Source organism: Mandrillus leucophaeus, unplaced genomic scaffold (genome assembly GCF_000951045.1).
Source record: "Mandrillus leucophaeus isolate KB7577 unplaced genomic scaffold, Mleu.le_1.0 Scaffold125, whole genome shotgun sequence".
Classification (NCBI taxonomy): Eukaryota; Metazoa; Chordata; class Mammalia; order Primates; family Cercopithecidae; genus Mandrillus; species Mandrillus leucophaeus.
Genome location: NW_012100876.1, coordinates 56,609 through 68,815, shown reverse-complemented (window position 1 = coordinate 68,815; position 12,207 = coordinate 56,609). Strand labels below are relative to the sequence as shown.

At 45.8% G+C, this 12,207-nt stretch overlaps 1 protein-coding gene across 2 annotated transcripts in view; it reads left to right on the top strand.

The window, feature by feature from the left end:
- CCDC113 (coiled-coil domain containing 113) overlaps positions 1 to 12,207 on the top strand; it is a 30,662-nt gene that overhangs the window by 4,716 nt on the left and 13,739 nt on the right. For both annotated transcript variants that reach the window (XM_011971797.1, XM_011971798.1), the window contains 3 exons: positions 3,861 to 4,016; positions 5,328 to 5,408; positions 8,182 to 8,337. In XM_011971797.1, the coding sequence (XP_011827187.1) occupies positions 3,861 to 4,016; positions 5,328 to 5,408; positions 8,182 to 8,337 (393 nt within the window). The remainder of the gene's footprint in view (positions 1 to 3,860; positions 4,017 to 5,327; positions 5,409 to 8,181; positions 8,338 to 12,207) is intronic.

The window sequence follows — 12,207 nt, the reverse complement described above, 5'->3', positions numbered from 1 at the left end:
AAACCTAATATTAACCATCACAGTCAGTGAATTGAGTGAAAAGTCCCTAGGTCAGCATTTCTTTTTTTTTTTCTTCTTTTTTTTTCTTTTTTTTTGAGACAGAGTCTTGCTCAGTTGCCCAGGCTGGAGTACAGTGGTGCGATCTCGGCTCACTGCAAGCTCTGCCTTCTGGGTTTATGCCATTCTCCTGCCTCAGCCTCCTGAGTAGCTGGGACTACAGGCACCCGCCACCACGCCTGGCTAATTTTTTTGTATTTTTAGTAGAGAAGAGGTTTCATCTATTAGCCAGGATGATCTCGATCTCCTGACCTCGTGATCGTCCTGCCTTGGCCTCCCAAAGTGCTGGGATTACAGGTGTGAGCCACCATGCCCGGCCTACAGTAATTTCTTAATAATACAACAGGTTTGAGGTTTAAGTTAGTGTATTAGGGTCCCCGAGAGGGACAGAACCAAGAGCATACATGTATATATGAAAGGGAGTTAATTAGGGAGAATTGGCTCACGTGATTATAAGGCAAAGTCCCACACAATTGATCGGCTGTCTGAAGGCTGGGAAAAGAGAGAAGCCGGTAGTGGCTCAGTCCAAGTCTGAAAGCTTCAAAACCAGGGAAGCCAACAGTGCAATCTTTACTCTGTGCCCGAAGGCCCTTCAGCCCCCAGGAAGCCGCTGGTACAAGTCCCAGGGTCTAAAGGCAAAGAACCTGGAGTCTGATGCCCGAGGGCAGGAGGAGCGGAAGGAATTGTCGGGCGTGGGAAGAAGAGGGAGAGCCAGAAGTCTCAGTACACAAGCTTATCCACCTTCTTCCACCTGCTTTGCTCTAGCTGCTCTGGCAGCCAATTGGATGGTGCCCATCTACATTGAGGGTAGATCTTCCCCTCCCTGTCCACAGACTCAAATATCAGTCTCTTCTGGCAACATCCTCACAGACACACCCAGAAACAATACTTTCCCAGCCATCTAGGCATCCCTGAATCCAGTCAAGTTGAAACCTAATATTAACCATCACAGTCAGTGAATTGAGTGAAAAGTCCCTAGGTCAGCATTTCTTTTTTTTTTCTTCTTTTTTTTTCTTTTTTTTTTGAGACAGAGTCTTGCTCAGTTGCCCAGGCTAGAGTGCAGTGGTGCGATCTCAGCTTACTGCAAGCTCCGCCTCCCAGGTTCATGACATTCTCCTGCCTCAGCCTCCCAAGTAGCTGGGACTACAGGCACCCACCACCATGCCCAGCTAATTTTTTTTGTATTTTTAGTAGAGACAGGGTTTCACCATGTTAGCCAGGATGGTCTCGATCTCCTGACCCCGTGATCCACCCGCCTCAGCCTCCCAAAGTGCTGGAATTACAGGCGTGAGCCATCGCGCCCGGCCCCTAGGTCAGCATTTCTATACGGCACACGTGCCCATAGTTCATGCCCTGTTACAGACTAATATAGTAGTGTCTCTTAGTGAGTCCAATACAGTCAATTTCCTCCAGAGAAGAAACATCACTGTTAATTCGGTTGCCCACAGGATGACGTTGTTGGTTTGCATTTGAGACCCGTGTTGTATGAAAAATAGATACTTCTGTTCTATTTCTAAAGTTTTCTATTTTTCTGTTTCTAAATGTGGGCATTCACAGAATCACACTTGTCTCAAGAGGGACCGATCAGTAGACTCATGTCTCCCATTGATGCAACCATCTGTATACATCAACTGATCCCGCTCTCCCACCCCTCCTCTCTCTCTTTCCAAACATGCATTGTTGAATTCTAGCAAGTTAAAGGAGGTTGGGATGTGGTAGCGTTTTCCTGACCTGCTAGGTTGTGCAATGTAAGCATCAAGTGCAGAGACAGAGATCAGTATGGGCTAGAGTGGTCAAAAAGAATGTGTTGAGGAGGTAGGGCTTAAAAGGGACTTGGCATGATCTTGAAGAATGATGACATCTGTTTAAGGCACAGGGAAAGAAAGGCACCCCAGGTAAAGAGAATGACATGGGCAAGGAAGTGGAGGTGGGCACAAGCATGGTGAGCTCATGACATTGAGGAGGCTGGTGTGATTAGAGAAGAGGCTACTTTGGAGGCTGCTTCAGGAAGTGAGGTTGAGTAAGGCAATGATTTCTTGAGAGCCATGCCAAGGAGTTTATCTTTGATGTCTTAGAAAGCTGGACCTCACTGAGGATACTTGAGTAGGAGAGCAACGTGTTGAAAGCAGCATTTCAGGTGGATTGATGTTCTACCATGTGAAGATGATGGGGCTGGGAAGAGGCTGGAGCCTGAGGTCAGCCAGTGGAAATGCTTTTGCTTCTTGGTGCCCAGAAAAAAAGTCTGAACTAGGGTGATTTGCAGTCTGGCTACAGATACCATTCCATTGTATTTTTTATAGTAATGTGTGTGTGTGTAAGTGTTTTCTTATTTCCAGGCAATCTATGTTGTAGAATGTTGAAAAATACAGTTAAGCTAAAAGAACATTTGAAAACATTCACAATTTACCACTCAGGTAATTTCTGTTGACTTTCCATTTACCTCCTACAGTTTAGATAATTTTCTATGCATATATGAATTTCTTCTAAAAAATAGTATCGTGTTATTTTGTAAACTATATTTTTCACTTAACAACATCTCTTTATGTCAATACATATATTCATTTTATCACTTTTTTTTTTTTTTTTTAAGAGATGGGGCCTCACTGCATTGCTCAGGCTGGGGTGCAGTGGCCATTCACAGTCACGATCATGGCACACTACAGCCTCAAACTTCTGGCCTCCAGCAATCCTCTTGCCTCAGCCTCCTGAGCAGGTGGGACTATGGGCACCATACCTGACTTTATAATATCTTCTTTATTTTTTTCCATTCTCCCCCCTCAAATACTCAGGCTTGGAAGTATTATGTCTTTTTTAAAAAGTAACAGAAATATAATAAGAGTGCCTCTTTATTTCCCCACTAATCCATCTCTGTAGATGTAACTGTGGTTCCTGTTTTGATGTATATCCTTACAGATATTTTTAATGGATAAATAATCTCAAATATGGAAATACATATTTAGATAGATACCTTGGCCAGGCATGGTGGCTCATGCCTGTAGTACCAGCACTTTGAGAGGCCGAGGTGGGCGGATCACCTGAGGTCAGGAGTTCAAGACCAGCCTGGCCAACTTGGTGAAACCCTTCTCTACTAAAAATACAAAAATTAGCTAAGAGACACCACCCACATGGTGGTGGGTGCCTGTAGTCCCAGCTACTCAGGGGGCCGAGGTAGGAGAATTGCTTGAACCCAGAAGGCGGAGGTTGCAGTGAGCTGAGATTGTGTCACTGCACTCCAACCTGGGCAACAGAGCGAGACTCTCTCAAAAAAAAAAAAGGCCAGGTGCAGTAGCTTACACCTGTAATCCCAGCAATTTGGGAGGCCGAGGCGGGCGGATCACAAAGTCAGGAGATCATGACCATGCTGGCTAACACGGTGAAACCCCATCTCCACTAAAAATACAAAAATTTAGCCGGGCGTGGTGGCGGGCACCTACAGTCCCAGCTACTCGGGAGGCTGAGGCAGGAGAATGGCGTGAACCCGGGAGGCAGAGGTCGCAATGAGCCGAGATTGTGCCACTGCACTCCAGCCTGGGCGACAGAGCAAGACTCTATTTAAAAAAAAAAAAAAAGATAGATACCTGACATCTGTTTTTGTTTGCTCTCTTTTTATGGATTCTATTTTTCAAAGAATGCTTTTAACTAATAACATTGAATAGTCAAGTTTGTATCTTAAGGATATGTTCCTAAGACTAAGAAGAAACATATTTTGGGACACAAAGAGGCCTGGGAACTTAGGTTTTCTTAGAGGACACATCCTTGAAGATTGCTGGAAACATTCTTCTCTCTTTGTGCTGATCCCCCAGGCGATCATTGAGGAGGCTGAAATTCGATGGAATGAAGTTGCGAGAGCAGTGCATGAGTTTGAAAAAGATATTCTAAAAGCCATATCCAAGAAGAAAGGGAGTATTTTGGCCACTCAGAAAGTGATGAAATACATAGAGGACACGATCCGCCGGAGGGTGAGTTGGCAGACGGAGCTTAAAAAGGGAAAAAACATTCTTGCAGGGATGTTATAGAAATCGTCCATGTGAAGCAGCCTAGCTCCGTTTGGTCTACCATAAATGTTGCCCACATATGCAGATTTTCTTTGCATCCCTGGAAGTGTATGTGTATATGTGTGTTTTAAAATGTATGTTTATGGCTGGGCGCAGTGGCTCACGCCTGTAATCCCAGCACTTTGGGAGGCTGAGGCAGGCGGATCATCGGAGCTGGAGGACCAGCCTGGCCAACATGGTGAAACCCTATCTGTACCAAAAATACAAAAATTAGCTCGGTGAGGTGGTGTGCGCCTGTAATCCCAGCTGCTTGAGAGGCTGAGGCAGGAGAATTGCTTGAACCTGGGAAGCGGAGGTTGCAGTGAGCCGAGATCGTGCCACTGCACTCTAGCCTGGGCAACAGAGCAAGACTCCATCTCAGAAAAAATAAATAAATGAATGAATGAATGAATGAATGCATGTTTATCAAGGTTAACACCAGCCAGGCAGGATGTATATTAACAGTACCTCAGATTGATTTCTGTTTTTTGTTTTGTTATTTGTTTCAAGATCTGTTATCTTTTCTTGAGAAAGGTATGAGACTGGTCTGGTCCAGCCTGTCTAGAGAGATGACTGTGGAGTAGGACAGGTAAATCTCTTCTTCAAATTTAAAAAAAAAAACCTTTTAAAAAATTGTTATAGAGATGGGGTCTCACTGTGTTGCCCAGGCTGGTCTTGAACTCTTGGGCTCCAGCAGTCCACCCACCTTGGCCTCCTAAAGTGCTGGGATTACAGGTGAATCTAAAGCTCTTTGAGATCCTTTGTTATCAGGAGATAGACCTTGGGCTGTTATGAGAAAAAAGGAGAATTTGGGGGGTAACCTTCATTTCCAGAGATTTTACAATATGTCAAGCTTTAGATCCTGGAGACAAGGTAGGGTTACTAACCCTAACATGTTAAGAGTAATAAAAATTATGTAAACTACCATGGGAATACAAGACCAAAAATCATAAGATCATTTTGTCAGGAAAGACCCCTACAGTAGCATATACCCAAATAATCTTGATTTTGAAAGCAATGTAAAATTTGCATGTTGCAAAACCAATGTCCTCTGCTTCTTGGTCATGAAATATCATACCAGCCCCAGCTTAAGTAGAAGTAAAAGGACCTAAAATAAGTGACAGAATGTTAGGGTTCAAGGTTTGGTTTGCAGCCCCAGAACCATCCACTTTTCAAACCAATGGGAAAAAGGAGAGAAATAGATTAAATGCATTAAAATATGCCTTTATGTTTTAGGATAATATGAAGGAGAAATTACGTTTGAAAAATGTTTCTCTCAAAGTTCAGAGGAAAAAACTGCTTTCACAATTGAGGCAGGTATGTGGTCCTTTCTCTCTCTCTGTTTCTTTTTAAGGTTACCATGGTAGGCTGAATAAGGTTCCCACCCCCACCCCAAAATGTGCATATCCTAATCCCTGGAATCTGTGAATACATTAACTTATATGGCAAAAAGGATTTTGCAGATGTGATTAATTTAGGATCTTGAGATGGGGAGATGGTTTTGAATTACCTGGGTGGGCCCTATATAATCTCTCTCCTTATCAGTGGGAAGCAGGAGGGTGGGAGAAGCTATGATAACAGAAGCAGAGATCAGAGTGATGAGCTTTCATGCTAGGGAGAAGGGGCCAGGAATCAAGGACTGCAGACAGCCTCTAGAAGCTGGAAATGACAAGGAAACAACAGATTCTCCCCTAGAGCCTTGGGAAGAAATGCAGCCCTGCTGAGATCCTGATTTGAGCCTCCCAACCCATTTCAGACTCCTGACCTCCAGAACTATAAGATAATAAATTTGCATTAAAGCCACCAGGTTTGTGGTGATTTGTTACAGCAGCAACAGGAAACTCATATGATGACTGTGCAGGCAAATCAGAGGTTTTCTGTAGACAGAGTTGGCGTGAATTTAAAAGACCCTCAAGACATACTTGTTGGCCCTTTCTGGGAAAATGGCCTGGTGGCACAGTTGTATGTGCTTTGATGTGTCTAGCATCGCCACCAGCTGACCCTAATGGCTCCTGATGAAAGGCAGTAAGGCAAACATGGTTCCGTCCTTTCCTAGCTCAATATTTTTATTATTAACTTGAATTTGGGCACTGGTGGCATGCTCATCAAAGGGGGTTACTGACAAGGACACAAAACTGGGCAGGAGAATTAACACGTTGGGGCACTATTGCTTGAGTGACTTGGGATCCAGAAAGACCTCAGCAAACTGGGACAGATTTAACAGCATGAAGTGACGAAGGACAAGTGTAACACCCTACACTTTTGATCCCCCCAAATACCTGATCAGGTACAGGTTGGCTTAGCCACAGAGTACCTGATAAAGTCAGCTCAGCTGGTGGTGATGCTATGGCGTAGGCTGCACTTACAGAAACACAGTGCCCAGAACAAGGAAGGGGTAGACTTTCTCTGCTGTGTCTGAGTGGCCCCTACCTGGAGTGTCATGTCACAGGGTAAGCCCCACCCTTGGAAGAATTGGCAAACTAGAGTTCACATCGGAGAGCAAGCCAGATGTCGGGAATAGAAACCATATCCAAGAGCCTGGGACTGATGTGCCCAAGGAGAGAGGGCCCAGGAGGGCTACAGCCATGTCTCCAAGTGCTCAGGGTTGCAGCAGGAAGGGAGAGCAGAGCTGGGGCTGTGGATGGAGGTGTCAGGGAAGGAGATTTGAGTTCAGTGCAAGAAAAAATTCTGCAGTGAGTGGTCCCAGTGGAGCTGTCTGCAGATCATCAGTTCCTGGTACTTGGAGGTTCATGCAAGCACCGGCATCTTGAAGAGGGGCTTTAAGCTGGAGATAGGGAGTAGATGGATGATCTTTAACCTTAATGCCGCTGCTACACAGAGATAACACAGACACGGGCCCTGCCCTTGTGAGCTCCTAGACTAGTGGGCAGCAGTGTTGTGAGAAAAGGTGTGTATGTGTAATTGTATACAGAAGCTATATACCAAGGACTGGCCGGGTGCGGTGGCTCACACCTGTAATCCTAGCACTTTGGGAGGCCGAGATGGGTGGATCATGAGGTCAGGAGATTGAGACCATCCTGGCTAACACAGTGAAACCCTGTCTCTACTAAAAGTACAAAAAAATTAGCCAGACATGGTGGCGGGCACCTGTAGTCCCAGCTACTCGGGAGGCTGAGGCAGGAGAATGACATGAATCCTAGAGGCGGAGCTTGCAGTGAGCTGAGATTGCGCCACTGCACTCCAGCCTGGGCGACAGAGCGAGACTCCGTCTCAGAAAAAAAAAAAAAAAAAAAAAAAGAAGCTACATACCAAGGATCACAGAGCTAAAGCTTCCAGGGGCTCAGCAGAGAGAGGGATCCCCCTCCGGTGTGGAAAACAGGTTGGGAGCATCGGAGCTGGAGGAATGGTTGTATTGGGGCTTAAGGAAGTTGTGTTGTTTTGGGAAGGGGAAGAAGATGAATCCCAGGAGATAGGACAGACAGCATGAGTGAGGCGTGGGAGTGAGGAACAGCAGTTCCCAAGTCGGTCTGTTGTCTGCCACAGATATAAAGTGGCATAGACCAGGCAGGGCTGGTAAGGTGGGCCAGGACAGGGAGGGAACCTTATACACTCGGGCACTGCAGTGCAGAAATATCAGATGATCAAAGAAGGGAGAATCTATGGGCTGCTTGTCCTGGGTTTTTCATGTTAAAAACAACTTTTAAATGGCCTGATTCTTTCTCTTCCTTCATGGCCCTGTTAGGCACCAACCACTGTGGGATGTCCTCTCTGCGTGACTCAGTCTTTCATCCTCCCCTGGCCTGGCTTAGCGACTTCTGTGTGCCCTCTGCCCCCACTCCCCCACATTACCCCCGAACAACACATCCCACTGCGCCACACTGTTGAGTCAATGGCTTGTCTGTAAACCCTCATATGCACTGCCTGGAGCCAGGGAACGTTGTATTTACTTAAATCTCTATTCCCAGTGCCTAACACCATGCCTGGGACCAAACAGATGCCCAATATGTGTTTGTTGAATGACTGAATGATGACTGACCTCCAAAGTCTTATCAAGAGTTGCAAGATGTGAGCCATACATTCAGAATCACAGCTGACGTATCATCTTTTCTTTCATCTTTCTGAGCTGTAGAAAGAAGAGGTGGGTGAGGCCCTTCATGATGTTGATTTTCAGCAGTTGAAGATAGAGAATGCCCAATTTCTCGAAACAATTGAAGCAAGGAATCAAGAACTGACCCAGCTAAAGCTCTCATCTGGAAATACTCTGCAGGTCCTCAATGCCTACAAAGTAAGGCCATCCCTGATGCCTAAGGCTCCCCCAAGGCTTTCCATACTCACCTTTCTGGCCACAGGGAGGTTCTTGTGCACTCCAGTTTCACACAGCGCTTAGGTGCCCCCTCACTGTCAAGCCATGTGTCCTGAAATTTCCTGAATGCTCCCATAACCCTGGCTGTGTGTGAGAACCAGGGTTTTTCTTTAAAAAGAGAAAAAAAAAAATAGATAGATAGATGATAGGTAGGTAGATAGATGGATGGATGGATAGATAGATAGATAGATGACTAGTCCCACTCTGACTAATTGAATTAGGAGGTGAGGGCTATGCATCTTATTTATTTTGTTTTCTTTTTTATTGTTGTTGTTAATTCCCCAAGTGATTTTTATGGATGGTGAGTTTTGAGAACTAACCACATTTAGAGCCCTGTTTAATTTGAGCACATTATAAGCACTTTCCTGCTTAAAACCCTGCAAAGGAAAGCAGTCTTAGCTATAGATCAGAAAACTACTAAATAATGTATCATCCAAACAGAACCCTTTTGGGAGGGAAAAGAGGCACTATTAATAATTAGGCAGAGACTATAGGCACACAAAGGGCCTGGCCCCAACAGACGAGGCCATCTGGTTACCCTGCTAGAGACCATCTAATGTAGTATTCAGCAACTACAGGCCAGTGTATCCCCACCCACTGCCCTGTGAGCTAAGAATGATATTACAGAAGAACCTTTATAACCAATTTGATTATAGAAAACACTAACTGGAAACCAAATGAAGCAACATTGGTTTCTTCCTTAGAAATTCCATTTCTTTCATTAGTAGACCTATGTTCTAAAATATTGTACTCAATTATTACATCTTGAATTGAATCGATAAAACATTGGTAGGATTTTTTTCTCTTGTTAATATAAGTACACAATACCCACAATTTTGCTTCTGGGCTTGCAAAACCTAAAATATTTACTATGTGGTTCCTTACAGAAAAGTTTTGCTGACCCCTCGCATAGTGCCCAGGTGACAACGGTGGCTATGAGCTTAGGTAGCTCGCAGGTGGGCTTTGTTTGGTCCACACAGTTTAAAAATGTGAATGTGAATGCGTTTAGGCCAGGTTTACGTTTGTTCAACATTTTCCTTTTACAAATGAAAAAACCGAGGGTCAAAGATGCAGAGTAGACAGGGAGCAGTGGCTCACACCGGCAATCTCAGCACTTTGGGAGGCCTAGGTGGGCAGATCACCTGAGGCCAGGAGTTTGAGACCAGCCTGGCCAACATGGCAAAACCCCATCTCTACTAAAAATACAAAAAATTATCTGGGCGTAGGGATGCACACCTGTAATCTCAGCTACTTGGGAGGCTGAGGCACAAGGATTGCTTGAACCCCCAGGGGTAGAGGTTGCAGTGAGCTGAGATCATGCCACTGTACTCCAGCCTGAGCAACAGAGCAAGACTCTGTCTCAAAAAAAAAAAAAAAAAAAAAAAGATACAGAGTATTTGCCAAATTCAAGCAACAAGTTACTGAGAGAGGTGAGACTCCCAGTCCAGTATGCATCCCACCTAACTCAGTGTGTATCCCACCCGACTGCCTTTTCCAGCATAAAGTATGTAGAAAACAGTGTGCTGGCATTCTGAAATTTATGTGTCATAAATATCCAACAGATCCTCTACTTTTAGCTTCTCTCATCAGTTTTTAGCTTATCTGATCCCTGTTATTTATAGAGGAAACCAATTCCTGTGACTCCCAGGCCCTCGTTGCCTGGAGAGCGGGTTGTACTTGCTTAGATCACACTGGACCTCGATCTTATCCCGTGGAATCAGTTAAGTAGCACAGGGCCTTCCTGGTCTTGTGGGGGAAAAGCCAAGGGTTTTGGAAATGGAGCTACTGATTTTTAAAATCATACTGCCAGGTTGCAGGGCCTGACCTCTTTAGGATGGGTCTAAACACACAGTGCAGATTGCTTGCAGTACCTGAGATCAGCAGAACAGGCCACCATGGGCACAGTGAGAGCCATTCCTGGGGGAAATGGAGGCAGAACAACTGAGTTGTGGAGTCAGACCTTGCCTGTGCTTGAATGTTCTGCTGGGGGAGGTACTTCATCTAGGCAAGATTCTTCACCTCTTGGAAGCAAGTTTTGTGTCACCAGGATGGTGCTCTCTCTAGTATGTGTTGTGTCCCCAGCATCAAGGATGGTGCCTGGCCAAAGCAGGTGCTTGGCCAATATTGCTGAATGAACTGCTTGCAGAACAGGTGTGTATTTGGTAGGCGTGGGAGGGTGACAGGAGGGGCCACTTTGATGTAAATATGAAACATTCATTCTCCCAGCAATCAGAAAATGAAAATAAAGAAACAATTATCAAACACCCAAGTGTGAAACCTTGCTAAAGACATGCGGAATAATTTTCCTCTGTACTAAAAGTACCAATACCTTCAGTAGGGTAGGCACCAGGCTAAGTGCTAAGGGTATAGCATTGAGACAGCACCAGGCAGAAATGGGCTCTTCTCTTCTGTGAGTTTCATGTGTGAGCCTGAGTCAAGGTGGCAGCTTTTTCTCTGACTTTATGCCCTCAAGCCCTGCCTGGTGGAGTTTGGTGAAATATAAGCATGTGACTACAGCTGTGATGAGTCACTCCAGACTGCCTGTAAACTAGTGATCTGGGGCCTTGTAGGTAGAATTCTAAGATGTCCCCAAGACTCCCCAGCCCCTGGTATCTACACCCTGTATAATCTCCGGCCAGGACTGTGAATATAATGGTTTCGGTTAAGTTCTGTTCTGTTCTATGATTCAGTTATACTGTATGGCACAGTTGACTAAAGACAGGGAGATCACCCACTTGGCCTGACCTAATCACACGAGTCCTTTGAAAGAACAGTTTCTCTGGAAGAGGAAGTCACAGATATGAACCATGAGGAGAAATGGCTGGAGGAGGTCTTCTCCATTGTGGGCTTGAAGACAGAGGGGCCACATGGAAGGGATTCAAGAGGGACCTCTGGAAGCTGAGAGCGATCTCCTGCTGACAGCCCCAAAGAAAACAAGGGCCTTGGTCCTATAGCTTCAAGGAAGTACCTTCTGCCAGCAAAAAGGGAGCTTGGAAGAGGACCCTGAGCCCTTGACAAGAACCACAGCCCTGGCGGACACCTTGATTTCAGCCGGATGCGACTGTGGGGGAGAATCCAGCCACACTGTGTGCAGACTCCTGGCCTATGGAAGCTGTGAGATAATAAATGGGTGTGGCTCTAAGCCACAAAAGTCTGTGGTAATTTGTTACATAGCAATAGAAAGTGAATGCAGTCCTTTTCAGAAGTGGCCTCCCCAAGGGACCCACATCTTGACTCAGCATCACCAATGCAGCTTTTATCAGCCTTCGTGGAGACTGCCCTGGCAGAGCCAGTGATGGCCTCGCTGCTACTCTTGTACCTCCATTCCTTACTGCCCTGCCGCTCTAAGTTGGTGACCACTTGTCTTCCCTCCACTCTCCTTCCTCCCACCTGAATTGCTGGATTTGCAGCAAAGTCCTGCCCCATCTCCCTGGCCCCACACCTCACCCTGTCAGTCTGGTCTCATTCACTTTTGCTTTCGTTAGCAGAGCAATTCTCAGGCAGGACATGAAACAGGGAATGAGCCTTAAGAAGTGAGGCCTGAAAATAGGAGTGGGGAAGAGAATGGCCCCTGGGTGCCGGAAGGTCCCCCAGGCAGGTGGTTCTAGTCTTCTCTGTTTTGACACCCGGGGGCAATGCCCTTGCCCCCTCCTCCTGCCTTTACTTTGACTGTGGCCCTGCCGCTCTCTACCCACTCTCCCAGCTCCTATTAGATCCTCCTCTCCTTGGCTCTTTCCTTAGCTTGGAATGTTCTCTTCCCTCTTCACCTAGACATACTGACTCAACCTTTCA